This window comes from Gilbertella persicaria (genome assembly GCF_025201335.1).
Source record: "Gilbertella persicaria strain CBS 190.32 chromosome Unknown B0P05scaffold_4, whole genome shotgun sequence".
Taxonomy (NCBI): domain Eukaryota; kingdom Fungi; phylum Mucoromycota; class Mucoromycetes; order Mucorales; family Choanephoraceae; genus Gilbertella; species Gilbertella persicaria.
In genome coordinates this window covers 84,534-102,360 of record NW_026251965.1, presented here as the reverse complement: position 1 = coordinate 102,360, position 17,827 = coordinate 84,534, and the positions used below count along the sequence as shown (strand labels likewise).

General features: G+C 37.7%; 9 protein-coding genes across 9 annotated transcripts; 3 read left to right on the top strand and 6 right to left on the bottom strand.

Moving 5' to 3' along the window:
- The first annotated feature begins 431 nt into the window (after positions 1-431).
- On the top strand, positions 432-2,773 carry B0P05DRAFT_503245 (P-loop containing nucleoside triphosphate hydrolase protein). Its single transcript, XM_051575476.1, has 4 exons — positions 432-819; positions 871-911; positions 959-1,287; positions 1,348-2,773. Exons 1-4 carry the CDS (start codon positions 630-632, stop codon positions 2,696-2,698), a joined length of 1,911 nt encoding a protein of 636 aa, XP_051438628.1. The 5' UTR covers positions 432-629; the 3' UTR covers positions 2,699-2,773.
- On the bottom strand, positions 2,774-3,333 carry B0P05DRAFT_525082 (surfeit locus protein 5 subunit 22 of mediator complex-domain-containing protein). The gene is made up of 3 exons (XM_051576270.1): positions 3,176-3,333; positions 3,051-3,119; positions 2,774-3,002 (listed from the first exon to the last, which is right to left on the bottom strand). Exons 1-3 carry the CDS (start codon positions 3,317-3,319, stop codon positions 2,784-2,786), a joined length of 432 nt encoding a protein of 143 aa, XP_051438627.1. The 5' UTR covers positions 3,320-3,333; the 3' UTR covers positions 2,774-2,783.
- On the bottom strand, positions 3,334-4,897 carry B0P05DRAFT_484126 (isocitrate dehydrogenase, NAD-dependent). Its single transcript, XM_051575236.1, has 7 exons — positions 4,785-4,897; positions 4,676-4,741; positions 4,220-4,627; positions 4,022-4,155; positions 3,794-3,974; positions 3,667-3,741; positions 3,334-3,604 (listed from the first exon to the last, which is right to left on the bottom strand). Exons 1-7 carry the CDS (start codon positions 4,833-4,835, stop codon positions 3,377-3,379), a joined length of 1,143 nt encoding a protein of 380 aa, XP_051438626.1. The 5' UTR covers positions 4,836-4,897; the 3' UTR covers positions 3,334-3,376.
- Positions 4,898-5,001: 104 nt separating this feature from the next.
- B0P05DRAFT_525072 (tryptophan synthase beta subunit-like PLP-dependent enzyme) lies at positions 5,002-6,316 on the bottom strand. The gene has a single exon (XM_051576269.1). The coding sequence runs from the start codon at positions 6,294-6,296 to the stop codon at positions 5,103-5,105; it is 1,194 nt and encodes a 397-aa protein (XP_051438625.1). The 5' UTR covers positions 6,297-6,316; the 3' UTR covers positions 5,002-5,102.
- Positions 6,317-6,351: 35 nt separating this feature from the next.
- On the top strand, positions 6,352-8,219 carry B0P05DRAFT_525071 (P-loop containing nucleoside triphosphate hydrolase protein; the record flags this gene model as incomplete). The annotated part of the gene is made up of 7 exons (XM_051576268.1): positions 6,352-6,605; positions 6,651-6,688; positions 6,745-6,847; positions 6,898-7,046; positions 7,090-7,503; positions 7,555-7,831; positions 7,884-8,219. The coding sequence occupies exons 1-7, from the start codon at positions 6,430-6,432 to the stop codon at positions 8,215-8,217; spliced, it is 1,491 nt and encodes a 496-aa protein (XP_051438624.1). The 5' UTR covers positions 6,352-6,429.
- B0P05DRAFT_525063 (deoxyribose-phosphate aldolase) lies at positions 8,220-9,147 on the bottom strand. Its single transcript, XM_051576267.1, has one exon. It carries the CDS (start codon positions 8,939-8,941, stop codon positions 8,237-8,239), a length of 705 nt encoding a protein of 234 aa, XP_051438623.1. The 5' UTR covers positions 8,942-9,147; the 3' UTR covers positions 8,220-8,236.
- Positions 9,148-9,544: 397 nt separating this feature from the next.
- On the top strand, positions 9,545-12,272 carry B0P05DRAFT_525043 (P-loop containing nucleoside triphosphate hydrolase protein). Its single transcript, XM_051576266.1, has 10 exons — positions 9,545-9,796; positions 9,840-10,555; positions 10,603-10,766; positions 10,810-10,913; positions 10,960-11,062; positions 11,105-11,234; positions 11,279-11,492; positions 11,543-11,907; positions 11,953-12,042; positions 12,091-12,272. The coding sequence occupies exons 2-10, from the start codon at positions 10,043-10,045 to the stop codon at positions 12,187-12,189; spliced, it is 1,782 nt and encodes a 593-aa protein (XP_051438622.1). The 5' UTR covers positions 9,545-9,796; positions 9,840-10,042; the 3' UTR covers positions 12,190-12,272.
- Positions 12,273-12,986: 714 nt separating this feature from the next.
- On the bottom strand, positions 12,987-16,893 carry B0P05DRAFT_601840 (UV-endonuclease UvdE-domain-containing protein). The gene is made up of 21 exons (XM_051583258.1): positions 16,793-16,893; positions 16,698-16,743; positions 16,152-16,651; positions 15,998-16,101; positions 15,837-15,954; positions 15,617-15,792; positions 15,147-15,332; positions 15,039-15,103; positions 14,942-14,991; positions 14,850-14,889; positions 14,736-14,802; positions 14,612-14,684; positions 14,490-14,568; positions 14,388-14,442; positions 14,296-14,338; positions 14,110-14,246; positions 14,044-14,055; positions 13,907-13,991; positions 13,779-13,850; positions 13,674-13,728; positions 12,987-13,628 (listed from the first exon to the last, which is right to left on the bottom strand). Exons 1-21 carry the CDS (start codon positions 16,832-16,834, stop codon positions 13,075-13,077), a joined length of 2,559 nt encoding a protein of 852 aa, XP_051438621.1. The 5' UTR covers positions 16,835-16,893; the 3' UTR covers positions 12,987-13,074.
- B0P05DRAFT_524989 (30S ribosomal protein S4) lies at positions 16,855-17,718 on the bottom strand. Its single transcript, XM_051576265.1, has 3 exons — positions 17,460-17,718; positions 17,030-17,417; positions 16,855-16,988 (listed from the first exon to the last, which is right to left on the bottom strand). Exons 1-3 carry the CDS (start codon positions 17,591-17,593, stop codon positions 16,965-16,967), a joined length of 546 nt encoding a protein of 181 aa, XP_051438620.1. The 5' UTR covers positions 17,594-17,718; the 3' UTR covers positions 16,855-16,964.
- Between the last annotated feature and the right edge of the window lie 109 nt (positions 17,719-17,827).

The window sequence follows — 17,827 nt, the reverse complement described above, 5'->3', positions numbered from 1 at the left end:
TAAAGATAAGCTACCGATCATCTCTTTTGACAAGGGAATGTTTGGAAAGGACTCAGTTAAGTTCAAGGGTCTTAGCACAGGTGTCACTGATGTTCTCTGGTGACAGCTCAAGTTTAGACAGAGGTTTGGCGATCTTTTGCTCGTTCATGATGAATTCCGAAGCTCAAAGGTACGAGGTGTCAAGTTGATTTTATTTCTAAATGCAGACATACCATTCTTGTAATGAAATGTCCTTCACACAAGCCTTCATCGGGTTGAATAGTGCTCTTGCGATGTTAATGCTTCGAAGAACATTTACAAGATTTCAAGCAACATAATCAGTGGCCACGGTCGTCCTCAAGCATTTTGCAAAAGCAATTAATGCTTTTATTTTTATTACATCGCCGTCTCGTATACGGATTTCCTTGAAAATGGAATTTAAACTTTTACAGGTAAAAGTCTGAACGATCATCTGTTTGGATTTTATTTTATTTTAATTTGAATTTTGATTCGTCCAAAAAAAAAACTCAAAATGTCTCAAGAAAAAAATCGGACCTTTATTTTGGATGAAGTCATTACAGTATTTCTACTTGAAATTGAAAAAGGCCTGAAAACAAATTCGAAAAAATTATACTTTCTTTCTCGTAAACATGTTAAGGTGTTTATCTTCTAATTTGAAGATAACCTCTTCTTTAGCCAGAAAACCCAATTTATTACGCCCTATTCAACCTATTTCTCGCTCTTTTTCTTCAAGCCATGCTTTCCGTCAGCAAAAGACAGACTCGAGTGATATTAAGAAGCTATTTCGTTTAGCCAAACCTGAAGCAAAAAGCTTGACAGGTAATGACACTGATATAACAAATAAAAAAAATTACTTATGCATCCTATTAGCTGCTACGGGCTTATTGGTTGTTTCCTCGGCCATTACTATGGTAAGAATAAAAACAGACTTTCTTTGATATTCATACGCTTGATAAAGTCAGTTCCCTTTTCTATGGGCAAGATCATCGATATTGTGACAAACCCTTCTATGAACGACTACTTAGGCTTGAATATGCCCGAGTTTGTAGGTGCTTTGTCTATGGTCTTTGTCCTTGGAGCAGCAGCTAATACAGGTCGTGTTCTATTGTTCCGAATTGCTGGAGAACGCATTATTCAAAGATTGAGAATGGACCTTTACAAGACTATATTAAAACAAGACATGGCATTTTTTGACAAGAACAGAACAGGTGAACTTATCTCAAGATTATCCACAGATACTGCTATTGTTGGCAAAAGTTTAACCAACAATGTTAGTGATGGTCTAAGGTAAATAACCAAAAAAAAGAAAGAATGCAACACTAGAGGCCAGTTTATTGATGATAACAGAGCATTGGCAACAGCAAGTGTAGGATCTACTATGATGTTGATTGTGAGTCCTAAATTAACAGGCATTATGATGTTGATTGTACCACCTGTAGCAGGATTTGCTATTGTCTATGGTCGATATGTTAAATCGCTCTCTAAAAAGACACAGACAGCTATCAGTGATATTACCAAAGTAGCAGAAGAACGTATTAGCAATATTCGTACAGTACAAGCATTTGCCAAAGAATCAGCCGAAGAAAACCGATACAGAGACCGTGTTCGACACGTATTTGACCTTGCTCGAAAAGAAGCATTGGCCAGTGGTGCCTTTTTCGGTAGTGCAGGATTGTCAGGCAATTTAGCTGTCTTGGCCGTCTTATGGTATGGTGGCCATATGGTGATGGAAAACATCATTACCATTGGTGAATTGACTTCATTCATGCTCTATACTGCCTACGTAGGCACTGCTTTAGGTGGCATGACTTCTTTTTACTCTGAAATCATGAAGGGTGTGGGTGCTTCAGACCGTATCTTTCATTTATTGAACCGCAAGAGTCCTATCCCATTAGACTCGGGCAAAATCTTGCAAGACATCAAGGGCAAAATTACTTTTGATGGTGTTAAGTTTAGTTATCCTACCCGTTCTCAGTCAACCATTTTCAAAAACCTTTCATTGACCGTTCAGCCTGGTACTGTGATTGCTGTGGTCGGTTCTTCTGGTTCAGGTAAATCAACCATTGGTTCTCTTTTGCTTCGTTACTATGATCCTGCTTCTGGCAAGATCTCTGTCGATGATACCGATATCAAAGACATCAATCTTCATTGGTGGCGTGAACAAGTCGGTGTTGTTTCTCAAGAACCCACCTTGTTTGCAGGCACCATTGGTGAAAATATTGCTTATGCCCGCGAAAATGCTACAGCTGAAGAAATCGAGGAGGCTGCTACTCAAGCCAACTGTGCTTCCTTTATCAACACATTTCCCGACAAATATAACACGTTAGTAGGTGAGCGTGGTATTAGTTTAAGTGGTGGACAAAAGCAACGTATTGCGATTGCTCGTGCCTTGCTCAAGAACCCCAAGGTGCTTATTTTAGATGAAGCCACAAGTGCTCTTGATTCTGAATCTGAAATTTTAGTCCAAGATGCACTGAATCGTTTAATGCAGGGTCGTACTGTATTTACGATTGCTCATCGATTGTCTACCATTCGTTCTGCTGACTTGGTTGCCTGTTTGGATAATGGCAGTGTTGCAGAATTGGGCACTTATGATGATTTGTTAAGTCGTCCAAATGGCGTATTCCGTAGACTAGTTGAATTACAATCCCTTGGTGGCAAAGTAGAAGACGCTCAACAATTAGAACAACAAGTCTAATCAATCACATATTTCTTGTAATTATATCCCCCCTCTCTGTCTCTTTTTTCTAGATAATAAACCTTTTGTTAGCATTTATTTCTTGTTAGTCTGTTAAAGAACGATAATAAACAGACTCTAAATCATACACAGTATCTGCTAATTCTTTTTTGATGGTCAAGATACGCTCTTTGATAGCTACTGTATTTTCTGTCAATTTCTCTGAACGCGCTTGCCGTAACTTGGAAAGCGTTTTTGTGTCATTCAACAGTAAACTTTGTTTCAGTTCTCCTACAAGTGACAATAGCGATTCACACGATCGTACCTAATGACTGTGTCAATAGCTCTAAATCTATGAAAACTAAATGCCTACTATTTGGGCTGCTTGGCTTTCTATTTGATATCCTTCTTGAGCTACTTTAAACTTGTCTTTGTCTTTGTTCTATAAGATATTAGCTTTTTTTTTTTCTGTTTTCCAGACCGTGTGTTTAAACATACTTCTCCCACTTTGACAATATCTGTAAAGCAGTCAACAAGTTTAGCTACATCATCATCAATTCTTTTATTATATTGGTCTTCTATCTGAAGTAAAACAGGTCTTGGGCCCGCTGAAGGTCCAGCAAAAGGAGGCAAAGTAGCCATAAGAAAAGAAAAAGAAAGAAAAAAAGAATATAACATTTTATTTTATTTATTTATAGTTTACAAAGAATCAATGACAGCCTTGGTGAATTCCTTGGTGGTGCTGTTACCGCCAATGTCAACAGTCTTGGCCTTACCGCTGCTGATAGTGTCATAAACAGCAGCAGAAATCTTGTTGGCGTGTTCGTCCAAGTTCAAGTGTCTCAACATCATGACAGAAGACAAAAGCATAGCAGTAGGGTTAGCAGAGTTTTGATTTTGGATGTCAAGAGCAACGTGACGACAACCCTATTCTATCATTAGTCTCTCTCTCTTTTCTTCTCTCTCTATCCTGTATGTATGAAACTTACGGGTTCAAACATGGCGAATTCACGGCCAATGTTACAACCAGGAATCAAACCAGGACCACCAATCAAACCAGCACCCTACACATATACGAATGAATTCAATCATGTCTATTTGTCAATCTATACTTACGACGTTAGAGACAATGTTACCGTACAAGTTGGGCATGACCATCACATCGAATTGTTGAGGACGAGAGACAAGTTGCATAGCAGTGTTATCAACAATCATATCGTTAACTTCAATACCGTGATGAGCATATTCCTTTGCAACATCACGACAAGTACGCAAGAAAAGACCGTCTGCCAATTTCCTATTTTCGGTGGTTAGTTCAGAAAAAAAATTTTTTTATACGCTTACATAATGTTGGCCTTGTGAATGATAGTGACCTTCTTACGATTGTTCTTGACGGCAAAGTCAAAAGCGAAACGAGCAATACGTTCAGTCTTGGTACGGGTGATGATCTTAAGAGATTCAACAACACCGGGAACAGACTACAAATAATAAGTATCACATACACATACACATACACACACACATATATATATATCTACTTACTTGGTGTTCTAAACCAGAGTATTCACCTTCAGTGTTTTCACGAATAATGGCAATATCAACATCGCTCAAACGAGATTCAACACCGGGAACATTCTTACAGAGAGAAAGAGAAGCATACATATCAAGATCCTTACGCATGCTGACGTTGAAAGACTTGTGGCCAAAACGAGAAGTAGGGGTGAAGAGAGTACCCTTAAGACCGACCTTGTTACGGCGGAGAGAGTCCAAGGATTCTTGGAAAAGAGAATCATCTTCAGAAGTCAAACCAGAAACATCGTATTGTTCGAATTCGACAGGGACATTGGCAACCTTGAAGACATCCTTGACAGAAGCTGTAAGTTCTTGACCAATACCATCACCGGGGATAAGAGTGACAGTGTACTTTCCTCCGTACTTCTTAGGGAAGATCTATATAGATGATGAGACAGTTGTTTTTAATATTGTTTGTTGCCTTACACTCTTTTGTTCAGCGGGAGCAGGAACAGGAATAGAAGTAGCTGTAGCAAAAGAACGAGTGGCAGCCTAGAAAATCATGAGTATCTTAAAAGCCTAGAACGATATTTACCTTTTGGATAGCAGCCATGCTAGGTTTAGAAATCAACTTGGAGGAAAGCATTTTTCTCTGTGTTTCGGTAAAGAAAGTGGGAAAAAGAAGAAGAAAAAAAAGACGAAAAAAATCAATTACCCTCCATTTAAATGGAATATTCAAACATGCCCCGCCTTTTTAATTATTCGAGGGCTAAATGATTAAGCCGTTCTTGTGTCACTCTTACTTTACCCTGAAATACAGGGCCTTTGAATGTCAAAAAGAACTGACCTCAGCAAACAACACTTCACGTGATAATTTATTCAAGTAAAAGAAGAGGGGGTATACATGACAATCTTATTGAATGAAATCAACCAGCGTTTCTTCAGCACCAAGTTCAAAATAAATGCCATTTTCCTTCAGATAATCATCACTCCAAAATTTGGTTAAATGACGTTGGCCACCATCATTCAATAGGGTGACAATCACATGACCAGGACCCAATTGCTTAGCTACTTTGTATGCACCCACACAATTGACAGCTGAGCTACTGCCGACAAACAATCCATCTTCTCTCACAAGGAAACGAGACATTTTGATGGCTTCTTCATCTGTCACACGATAAGCATCATCCACAAAACGTCTTCCTCGATCAAAATTCTTTGTGAGACGGTTAATGCCAATTCCTTCCACTACAGTATCTACTTGGTGTCGCTTTCTATTGCCTTCTTGTTCAGTAGGGGCATACATGACATTGTATTTGACTTTGTTATATAGGCCAGAGCCTTGAGGATCTGCTAGGAATACTTTGAGATCTTGAATACGTTCTTTAAGATAACAAGTGATGCCAGATAGAGTACCACCTGTGCCAGCGCCCAACACCAATGCATCAATTTTGCCACCGGTTTGTTGATAGAGTTCAGGTCCAGTATATGTATAATGAGCTTGGAAGTTGGCCTCGTTTTCAAACTGGTCAGCAAAATAACCCTTGGCTTCATCTTCATGGAAAGTCACTGCTCTTTCTCGGGCCAAGTTCACAAATTGCTTTTTATCAATGATACTGACAGGGCGCACTTTTTCTACAGTAGCACCTAATTTTTCTAATAACTGATATTTTTCTTTGGCTTGGTCATCAGGCATGACAATCCATGCCTTATATCCTCTTGCACGAGCAATGGTAGCAATCGAAATACCTGTAGATCCTACTGTACCCTCAAAAATGGTACTACCTTTATGGGGCTCGAGGATGCCTTGTGCTTCTGCTGTTCGAATCATATTGAGTGCCACTCTATCTTTAGAACTACCTCCTGGGTTTAAGAACTCTGCTTTTCCGAGTACAATGCAACCAGTGGCTTCAGAAAGACTTCTTATTTTCATCAGCGGTGTGTTGCCGATTAAACCGTCAACACCTTCTACGATCTTGGGTACAGACAGTCCTTCCTCTTCTGTCTTTCTGCTGTCATTCAAATAACGAAAAATTCCTGTGGCTAGAAGCGTAAGAGCAGAGCCTGAGAGCAAACCAACCAGCAATGCTTTGTTTGTCGAAGTCATAGTAATATAAAAAAAATCCCAAGGGGAATGAACATCGTATTTTTATTGTAAACATGTCTTAATGTGACTCCTTTTCCTTCTCCAGAAACTGGGAATAAAGTTCGCATAAACGTTATTCTTTTTTTTTCCTGTTATGAGTCGTTCTTTAGTCTCGGGAGGAAACTCGGTTTTATCCCCTCCCTTTCTATCTCACGTTGCAAGAAAGACAAGCGTTATTTCAGCTAGAGGCCTTGCTTCTATGCCACCAACAGAGCCTAGTACTTTGGGTGGTATTGTAGCTACTATTGCAGAAAGGCTGGGTATAGGAGAGCAAGTAACAACCTCACGTCTTGACAGAAAATAATGGTTCTATAGGTTAGCTACGGGTGGGCTGCAACTAGCTGTTATTGGAGGTTGAGTCTGTTTTTTTTTCTCTTGCATGAATATTGATGCTTTATTTTTCATCTAGGTGTTTTGGCAGGATTTCGATACTTTGGTGTGTATTTTATTGACTACCTCAAGAAGAAAGCCATTGTTACAGCAGACTTTGATAGTCGAGATGAATCTTATAGGTACAATATGCTCGTCTTTACTTATTCATTGATGTGTATCAAATGTATAGTTGGATTTTGAATTGGTTAAGTGAACAGCCTTATAGTAGAAATACATCTCGGTTCTCTGTATCCACCAGTATTTTACGTGCTGGACAACGGTTACCAGGAGAAGGCCTTGATGCAATGTTGCCGCCTATTTATTTTCTACCGTCTCCAGGTGATTGTCCTTTAGGCATGAAAAACTTACTGAACAAGTTTAGGTACTCATTTTTTTACTTATCAAAATCGTTTGGTTTGGATGACTCGAGAACGACCAGGCGCATCCTCACCTGCAGCTGCAGCAGTAGCCAATTCAAGTGCCGTACTTGAAAGAATACAGATCAGTACATTAGGACAATCAAGAAAACTTTTGCAAGACTTGGTTTATGAAGCACAAAAGAAATTCATTGATCGTGACAAGAGCAGAACCGTTGTATTTGCAGCGGATCAGTATGGTGCCTGGAGAAGAACAAGGTCAAGGCCTAAGCGGCCTCTTAGTACCATTGTCATCCCGAGTAATGTAAAGACCAAACTTGTGATTGATGCACAAGATTTTATTACCTCGGAGCAATGGTATAGTGATCGTGGTATTCCTTATCGAAGAGGATATTTGCTTTATGGAACACCTGGTTCAGGCAAGTACATGCTAATCTTCCTTTTTTTGGCATCTGATGCATTTGTTGTAGGAAAAACAAGTTTTGTCTATTCATTAGCAGGTGAACTTGGACTAAATATCTATGTGGTGAATTTAAGCAACAAGAGCTTGACAGACGATACACTCAATGAACTTGTATCAGATACACCAAGTAGATGTATACTGTTATTAGAAGACATTGATGCTGCATTTATCCAAAGAACAAAAGGGGATACTACTAGTACAAACAACATCACGTTTTCAGGGTTGCTAAATGCTATTGATGGTGTTGCTGCACAAGAAGGTCGTATTTTGTGTATGACTACAAAGTAAGTACCAATTGACCCTGAAGAAGCTCTTCTTGACCCTATTTTCCCCTAGCCATATTGATCGACTTGATGATGCCTTAATACGTCCTGGTCGTATTGATGTTCGTATTCATTTTGGTCATGCTACTCGTAATCAAGCACATGAGCTCTTTACTAAATTCTATCCTGGCTTGCCTAGAGACTCTACACTTCCGTCTGAATTCGCCTCTAAAGTCCCTGAAAATACATTCAGTATGGCTCATCTTCAAGGATTTCTTATGGGACACAAACAAAAACCCAAAGAAGCTGTTGAACTTGTAAGCAATTGGATTGAATCACATGAAAAAGGTTCAAACGATGCTTCTACAGAAGAAGATCCACGCCATTCTAGTGTTGAAGATTTATAATACATTTATTTTACATTGTTTATTGTTGAATCTTCTTGAACTCTTCAACAATTTGATCAGAAGAGGAAGAACCAACACGAGTAGCACCCAATTCAAGGAACTTAAGCACTTGTTCCAATGTCTTGATACCACCTGATGCCTTCACTTCCATATTATCAGGAACACTAGCTCTCATTAATTCAATGTATTCATAAGTAGCACCAGCAGAAGCAAAACCAGTGGAAGTCTTGACAAAATGAGCACCAGCGGCTTGAGAAATTTCACAAGCCTTAACAATTTGTTCCTTGGTGAGATAGGCAGTTTCAAAGATGATCTTGAAACTCACATCAGGATTCTTGGCCTTGCTCAACTTGATGATATCGGTCAATTCAGACTGGACCTTGTCATACAAACCTGATCTTAAGAAACCGATATTAAGAACAACGTCCAACTCGATAGCACCGTCTTCGATGGCTTGTAAGGATTCAGCAATTTTGACTTCAGTAGTGGAGTTACCGTGAGGGAAAGAGATGACAGTACCAACCATTACATCTGTACCTTTCAAGAGCTCACTAGCTTGAGCAACGTCGCAGGGCTTGACGCAAACAGAAGCCAAATTGTACTTCTTTGCAACCTCGCAGCCTTTGATAACATCTTCGGTAGTTTGATCGGGTCTAAGGATAGCATGGTCAAACACCTTGCCGAGCTTTTCAGTTGTCAAAGACTCAGTAACAATAAGAGTCATGTTTTTTTTTCTTGTTAAAGAAGAAGAAAGAGCGTGAAAATTCAAAAGAAAAAAATTGTTTTAAATTGTCCCACGAAGGCAACACAACAGACAAATAAGCTCACCCTCAAATATTTTATCATTTCTTTTGCTAGTACATAGACCTAAGAACATACATCATAAGCCGAGTCTATTAAAAAAGTCAGTTCCTAAAGAACATTTACATGTTATTTTCTTTTTGAAAAAAAAAGGGGACCATTATACTCGGTATATTTTTATTTTGTTATCTGTAACCATTGAAAAGGGGACTATCATGATTTTGATTTGATTTGTAATAAGAGTAAAAGAATTGATAAGCGAGGATTAGAAGCTATCGTTACTTACATTCATTATTTCATTTACTCTTCTACAGTATTGTCGCTTGCTTTTTCTTCTAAAGCAATGAATGTCAAATCATACCACTTGATCATTTCAATGCAAAATAACAGAGAAATGGCTGACTGGTTTGGTGACAAAAACGACCAATGCTTACCAAAATTCTCTTTAAACAGTTTGGCTGCATTCAAAAGCTGTATCCCCTTTTTTTTCTTTTTTTTTTTCTTTTTTTTTTGACAGCTTCGAATGATAGTAATTACTTCAGATAGCCAAAGACCAGCTACTGCAAAGATTTCTTTTCCACATTTTAACGAGCTCAACATTTCTCCTGGACAATGGGCTCAGATCTATACAGACGCGCATAATGTAGGTTGATTACATTAAATGTATATTGATCGATCGAATAGATCTATTATTGTTCAGTTTGGCCTGTTTCTATTGCACATCAACATGTCATCATTAGTCCGTTTATACACATGAAGGCAAAAGAAACAGACCAAAGTAAAGTAGTACTGTACAACATGCTTACTGATTTCTAGTTTAGTGACCCCTTGTATCATACCTATATCCAGTCCTAAGATCGCTATCACAGCAGTCCTAGAATACAAGCTAGGAAAGCATGTAACTGAAGAAGAACAGCTATCGCATTTTGGATTTGTTTTTAACAGAGCAACAGAACAGCAAAAATACACTGTAAGGATAGATCTAACATATATTATTGACCTGAGCTATTAGTGTCTACGGAACATGATTGACAATCATGTGCTTGAATGCAGTGCTTCTATATCAACGCCACTTTTAAGTATCAAAGTCGTATCTGTCTATCCTGAATCAACGCCTGTTCTTCTATCATCAGCGACACTTGTCACTCTGACAGAAGAAAGCCAAACAAATGGGCTCGAAAAAGCAGTTCAATCCATGTCAATTGACGATAATCAAGCTATTTCTAGTTTTGAGAAAGCTTACAAAACATTATATGAAGTTGTTTGCTTTCCCTTTTTATATAGAGATTGGGTATCCAAGTTAGGTATTGAGTGTCCTAAAGGAGTGTTGCTTTATGGCCCACCTGGTGTAGGCAAAACATTTCTTGTATCCTGTGTAGCCAAGAAATGCAATGCTAAATTGTTTGTAATCAATGGCTCAGAATTGTTTGGGCCACTTGTGGGTGAAAGTGAAGAAAAGCTGCGTAATATATTTTCGCAAGCGAGAGAACATGCTGTCAAGCAAGATGAGCCTGTTGTTTTGTTTATCGATGAAATTGTAAGCTGCTTATTTTGTTGATTGTATACTTATACTTTTTATCTTAGGATGCATTAACGCCTAAACGAGATCAATCCCAATCGCACGAAAATAGAATGGTGGCACAATTATTGACGTTAATGGATGGTGTCAAGTCTAGAGGAAAGTTGGTTGTTGTTGGTGCCACAAACAGACCAAATGCCATTGATCCAGCTCTTCGTCGCCCTGGAAGGTATAAAAGATACGCGACTACTTGGCATGGTCTAATTTGATAGATTTGATCGTGAGATACACATGGAGCCACCCAATGTATCTGATAGACATTCCTTGTTTAAAGCACAAATTGATAAAATGCCATTAGATGAATCAATTGATATTGGTAAAAGATCATTTGCAGACAATGGTGGCTTATTTTTGCCAAACAGATACTCTGGCCAATATGACAAATGGTTATGTAGCTGCTGATATCAACTCAGTCTGCCGTGAGGCAGCCATGCATGCAATACAAAGAGCCAATAGAGAGAACCAGTAAGTCTAGATTCGTTGGATTTGCTTATAAACAATATCTAGTGTGCTTGTTAATATGATGGATTTCAAAGCTGCTTTTTCAGTTGTCGGTCCTTCTATGCAAAGAGGCTTTCAAGTTCAAGTAGACAAAATGAAATGGGAAGATGTAGGTGGGCTTGAAGATGTGAAGAAGGTAACTTGTTTTGTAAAGAAAATATGTATATTTATCTGTATTAGCGCTTAAAACAAGCAGTGGAATGGCCATTATTATACAAAGATTCATTCAAAAGACTTGGACTTAAACCACCTCGAGGCATTTTGTTATATGGTCCTCCTGGTTGTAGTAAAACAACATTGGTCAAAGTCATTGCTTCTTCTGCTAATGTTGCCTTCCTGTCAATCAATGGCGCACAACTTTATTCGCCCTTTGTAGGTGATTCTGAAAAAATAGGCAAGTATAGTAATCACACGTTGACAGCGTATGCTAAATGTTGTTAATAGTCAGAACTACTTTTCAAAAAGCAAGAGCATCTGCACCTGCAATTATCTTCTTGGACGAAACAGAAGCTATTGTGGGGAAAAGAAACATGGGTAATGGTGGATCTAGTGGTGATAGCGTACAAGAAAGAGTACTTTCGACCTTACTGAATGAAATGGATGGTGTAGAAAGTGCAGACTCAGTCTTAGTAGTGGGTGCTACCAACCGTCCAGATATGCTGGATGCAGCCTTGATGAGACCAGGTCGATTTGATCAAGCTGTATATGTTCCTCCACCAGATGAAAAGGCAAGGTTTGAAATCTTGAAGATACATACAAGAAATATGCCTCTTGCTTCTGATGTGAATTTGCTCGAGATTGCAAGCAAAGTAAAGTGATGTCAAACAAGGATCAATGATATTAACTTTTTTTAGACGCATTGCTATACAGGCGCAGATTTACAGAATGTGTGCCGTGAAGCAGCCATGGTTGCTTTAAGAACACTGAATACAGCAGTAGATGTGGTATGTGATGGTAATGGTCGTATTTCCATACTAATCCATGTTCTTTAGACAATGTCTGACTTCAATAAATCACTAGCAACAATTCCTCCGTCATTGAATGAAGAAGCTATTAAAACATACAGTAAAAAACCACATTCATCAGAATAAACTGTATTTACATTAAAACATACATACATTATAGCTACCAGGCACATCCTGATTCTATATAGCAGAAATAAAATGAAGCATGCACACTATGCACTTAATGTATTTTTTAATCCACAATTTGCACCGCTTTTGAGTACTAAACTTATTTTATGATTTTGGTGTATAAACTAACTTTCCTTACAACTCATTTTTGAATAAGACTGATGAGCATAATGGTTCCACCAGCGGATTGGCAGCCAGCTGCAGGTGTGAGCGTTTTTCGGAATAAACTATCATTTCTGCCTTCCAATTCCTTTTTTGGAGTTTCTTATGTTTGAGCATACATCAAAGAACATATTTATGCAAAAACATAGCAAGTTTTGAAAAAGTCAAAAAATCGTCAATTTGCCCTTATGGATCCCTTTTACAAATCTTCAATTTTCATTATTTTTCAATTGGTAATCGATAGAGGAGCTATAGACATGACATGTCTTAATAAGAATTGTTCCTCCAGGTTTACAAAACATATCCAAACTTTTCAGTTTGCAGAAGTGCTATAAAGAGTGTAGGCTACAGCTCAAAAACAGAGGCTACATTTTTGAATGATAGCTCGATATCTTATCACTGAAAATGCTGCGTTCTTTACACCATTTGATGCGCCGTCTTTTTATCTATCAGCTTTGTTAATACACTTTCTTTATATCTCTTTGTTTTTAGACACTTTTGGTCCATTATTTCTCTTGAATTTCTAAATCTTTTTTTTCGATTTTTGAAAATACTAATTTAAAGTTATATTTTTTTTTTCAAAAGAGATTCCGTTTATGCCAAGTTTCAAAGAATGACAACTTTTTTTTTATTTCGTTTTACAATGCTCTTTCTTGATACAAATACGCGAAACAGTATACTTTAAGTTTTAACAGCATGTTGACCATTTATATCTGGTGTAAGGCTATCATTGTTTGCCAATGAATCTTCAACAATGGGTTCTACTTTGATATCAGTGTCAGTTTTGGCTTTTTTTCTTGAAGCTCTTTTGGGCTTGGGCTTTTCAGTCAAAGCAGCATTCTCGTTTTCATTAGTAACCGATTGTTTGACTATAGCTTTTTTCTCTTTTATAACAACTTTTCTCTTTTTTTTTGACACCTTGCTTTCTTGTTCTGCTTCCATGGCAATTTGAATGGCCTCTACTTCTGTTTCTTTTCGCTTCAATTCAGCAGCGGCAGCAGCAGATCGTTTTGAAGTTCGGCGAGGCGTTACTACTTGTTCTTCTTGAGCTTCTATCTTTATCTCTGCCTCAACTTCTTCCTCTTTTTCTTCCTTGACCTTTCTCTTTTTAGTAGCCGCTTTATGCGTTTTACGTCCCTTTGTTTGAAGAGATTCTGTTCCAGTTTGTGGTATCCAAACATCGTCATTGACTGTCTCCAAGCCATAAAGTCTATATAAATGAAATACTGCTTGTTCTGTACATCATATGAATGAGTTACCCATCATACAACAACATTTACCTTTGTCCTTCGCCTCAATCATAAGATCAACATCGTCTGTTGTAGGAGGCAAAAACTAATGGTTTACTCGCATGAATTTAGCCATTCTTTTGGATACACACATACCTGAACACGATCACTATGTGCTCTCATTTCTGTGGCAGATTTGGCACCTCTTCTTGATTCAGAATAATGTTGCTAAAGACATAAAGTTGAATGATTTGAAAAAAAAAGAAAAAGAAAGGGATGCATACCTTGGGTTTAATACCTCTATCATACCATATTTGATTGATTTCAGGCAATAATGCAACTAAATCTTCTACTTCTCCTGGATTAATACTGAATAAAATAAGCATATGTTTTTTTTCTCTTTTTTACTTCTAGTCCTTACTGATGGTGATGCCTATACAAAAAAAAACAATAAATACCATTTTGTTTTCTTTTGCTTACGATTTACCAATCCAACACAAGAGGAATCTTAAGTTTTTTACAGACAGGAAGCAAATCAGATACTGAATAACCAAATTCGTCATTTTCAAGAACAAGTCTTCTCTTAATATGCTCAGGAAGCTTAAGATATTCCTTTTCAAAACGCTACATTAGGAAAATAATGAGTACGTTTATCAAAAGGACCTTCACTTACAGCAATAGCAGATTCTTTATCACCATAAACGCCGCCCATGTGTCTATTCATACAAATGTTTCAATTAAGTAGCTCTTACTGAATTGACCTACATAATCATAACAGAATCTTGATCCATTCCCATCAAGTCCAACATACGAGCATGGTCTGTATAGGAAGGTGAATAACAGAGACAATCATACTTGATTACTTACAATCTAATTCACGCACAGTATTAGTGACGACTTTAGGAGTAAGCGATACCAATTGATTAAACTGCCCAGGATGTGTTGTCTAGACATATAAGTAAAAATATATCTTGTTTATATATACATACTAATCGATGATTGTATTTTCTTGCTAGATCTCCTGCTTCAGCTAGTTCCTTCTTTGCAAAATCGATGTCATAACTATTGAGTCAAGTTTCAGCGCTAATACCTAGCCAATCAAATGACTCTTACCCAGCTTTTTCATGACTAGCGAAGGGGAACATTTCACTTGATATCCGCATAAATCTGATTTTATTGTCTAGTAGGGGTTAGGATAAAAAAAAAACCTTGAAGAGATTCACTTGCCTTCGTTCCATTGTATCATGGTCTTCATGTCAGCAACATTCTAATACAATGAATGAGTTCTCTCGGTTAAAATTTATGCAACCATGTCGTACCGCCAATGCTAATTCTTTGACATATTCGGGCCCTTTTTTGGCAATTGTATCTGGAAGAGAAATAAATAACTTTGTATTATGCACTTTATACATTTACCTAATCGACATGTCCTTGAACTAAACACAGGTGGTTTCTGTGTTCTCAAGATTGTATTAAGACAGCTATTGAAAATAATGAGCAACAGAATGCATTTATTGCACATACGCATAGCCTAGTCTTCCTTTAAATTCTCGAGGATTTGGATGAACATAGCGACTATTCTCAACAATTTCTGTCTTGACTTCCTCTACAACTTGCTCTGTATTATTCTCTGTAGAAATAAATTCAGCAGCAGTTGTCTGGATAATTTGTCTTTTTCCCATATTGAATAATAACCCTCTTAATAACTGTCTCTTTGGTAAAAGAATGCCAAAAAATGTCATAAAAAGAGGGAAAGAAAAAAAAATCTAGATATGTCTGTAGCTATTTCAGGAAATTCAAAGCCAGGATTCATCGTCGATTTTGAAGTAATAAAATGACGTACTCTTTGCATAGAAGCAAACATCATCCAATCAACCATGATGTTTATTAATGAATCCTGAATTGTATTCTAAAGCGTGTTGCATGATGTCGTCTGCACTTGTAATCGATCTAATTGTTTGTTAAGCCATAGAACAGTGACTAGTTTGATTTACCTGATTTTATCTAGAGGATATTCTTTCTTGAGAAGATTAGCAAGTACTTTTCCAGGTCCAAAACAAAGGAAATCATCAATGTCCTGTCCTTTACAGTAGTTGATACTACGCTCCCATTGAACTGGAGCTACTACTTGCTCTACAAGTCTTTGTGTGATTTCTTCTGCACTTTTATACTAGCCACCATAAGCATTATTTTTCACCAGTACATTGTACTTACAGGCTTAGCAGTGACATTAGACACAACATCTACACATGGCATTTTGATCTCTACTTTTTTGAGCGCATCCTCCATAACATCCGCTGCTTCCTGCATCAACTCACAGTGAAATGGTGCACTAATTGGTCGTCAATTCATGCAAACACAGACACATTACTTACGAGACAGGAAGATCAACTGCTCTAGCAGCAAATCGTCTTGATTGCAAAATACGAGAAGCTTGATCTACACCTTGACTTGTTCCACTAATGACCACTTGAAAAGACTGAAATAGAATGAATATACATGTTGTTCTGCATAGACAAATTGCCTTACACTGTTGATGTTAGCTACTGCTATAAGTTCTCCTTTGGGTAAATCAGCCTTGATCTCTTCCATGGCCTTGAGCAAATCATTCAATTTATCTTTTCTGACAACCAATGCAGACATGGCAGTCTTTCCCTGTTTATCAGCAACAGCTCGAGTCATGGCTTCACCACGCAAACGCACTAATCGAACGGCATCTGTCAAAGACATGGATTTAGCAGCGACTAAGGCAGTATATTCGCCCAATGAGTGTCCTAATGCATGGTTACACGCTTTTGAAATGTCAAATCCAAACTCGGTCTCAAGCACACGCAACATGGCAATGGATGTAGTCAAAATAGCGGGTTGAGCATTTTCGGTCAGCTTGAGCTTGTCTTGTTGACCTTCAAACACAAGAGCACGTAGACCGTTGCCCAAGGCTTCGTCTGCTTCATCAAAAACAAGTTTGGCAGACCTTGGATAAAGACTATACAAGTCTTTCCCCATACCTACATACTGTGACCCTTGGCCTTAAAAAAGAAACTAAGATGATAATTGTTTATTTCTCTATTTTACCTGGGAAGAGAATGGCTCTATGAGAACGTTCTATTCCTGCTGTACTCTAAATAGAATGACCTGAATTCAGTGACTTATATGATATCTTTTATTACCATCCAAGTACGACGATTTATGGCCCTATACAAATGTTTCATTGTTTGCGAGAAATAAAAAGGAAAGAAAAAACAAAACAACGGCTTTTATTAGATAACCGAAAAATAAAACATCTGTGCAACAACACAGAAATACATAGATATGATACATGAATGAAAAAGAAGCGCAGTCTTACAAGAGATCAAAGTCATCGAGCTAATAAAAGTTAGTATGTCTTTGCGCATATAAAGACATACCTTGTCATTGTACTTCATAATCTTTCTCTTGATCTTTGAAGTATCAACCCAAGTCACATAATCTTCCATAGTACGGTTTACTAAAAATGCAGGATCTGTCACTGTTTGTGGTCCAACACGAATATGTCCTTGTTCTACAAATGTAACTGCTTCCTTGACAGTCTCTGCCATCTTCAATCGACACATAACAATAGGCAAACGTCTACGACAAAAGGCAGAAACAGTTACTTTGCGACAATCTGAGAACTTGGTGGTGGCTGTAATAATGCCCATGTTGTATAATTTTTCCAAGAGGGCATTTTCTTGTTGACTACGGAAAGGATCACGGGAATCTAACAAAGAGATCTTGTTGGCTAAAGCTCTGATGTTTCCTACTAATTTATTGTACCTAATCTATGTTAATGTATGCAAACACTAGATTAATACCTACTTGTGATAGTCTTCTCTTTGTTGTAGAAAGTATCTACGGATGACCTTCATTTCTCGAATACTGTCTTCCTTCTTCCATTGCAGAAAGTCAACTTTCTTCAAAAGCTTTTGTTCGTGGTGCTTCAATTGTCTCATGATGATCAGTAAAAAAAGAAAAAATATTTAACATGCAGCAACTACCATAAAAAGAGTCACTAAGCCACCGACTGCCTTTATCCTGGTGCGCATGTTTGATTTGCATGTATTTTTTTGACAATGAACAGATCTGTACTCTTTAAACAATTGTTTGGCTTGTCAAAGAAAGGTAGATCTTTGAAGATCTCGGGCAGATTAGACAACTAACCCTTCTGGATAGAATGTCTGCAACAT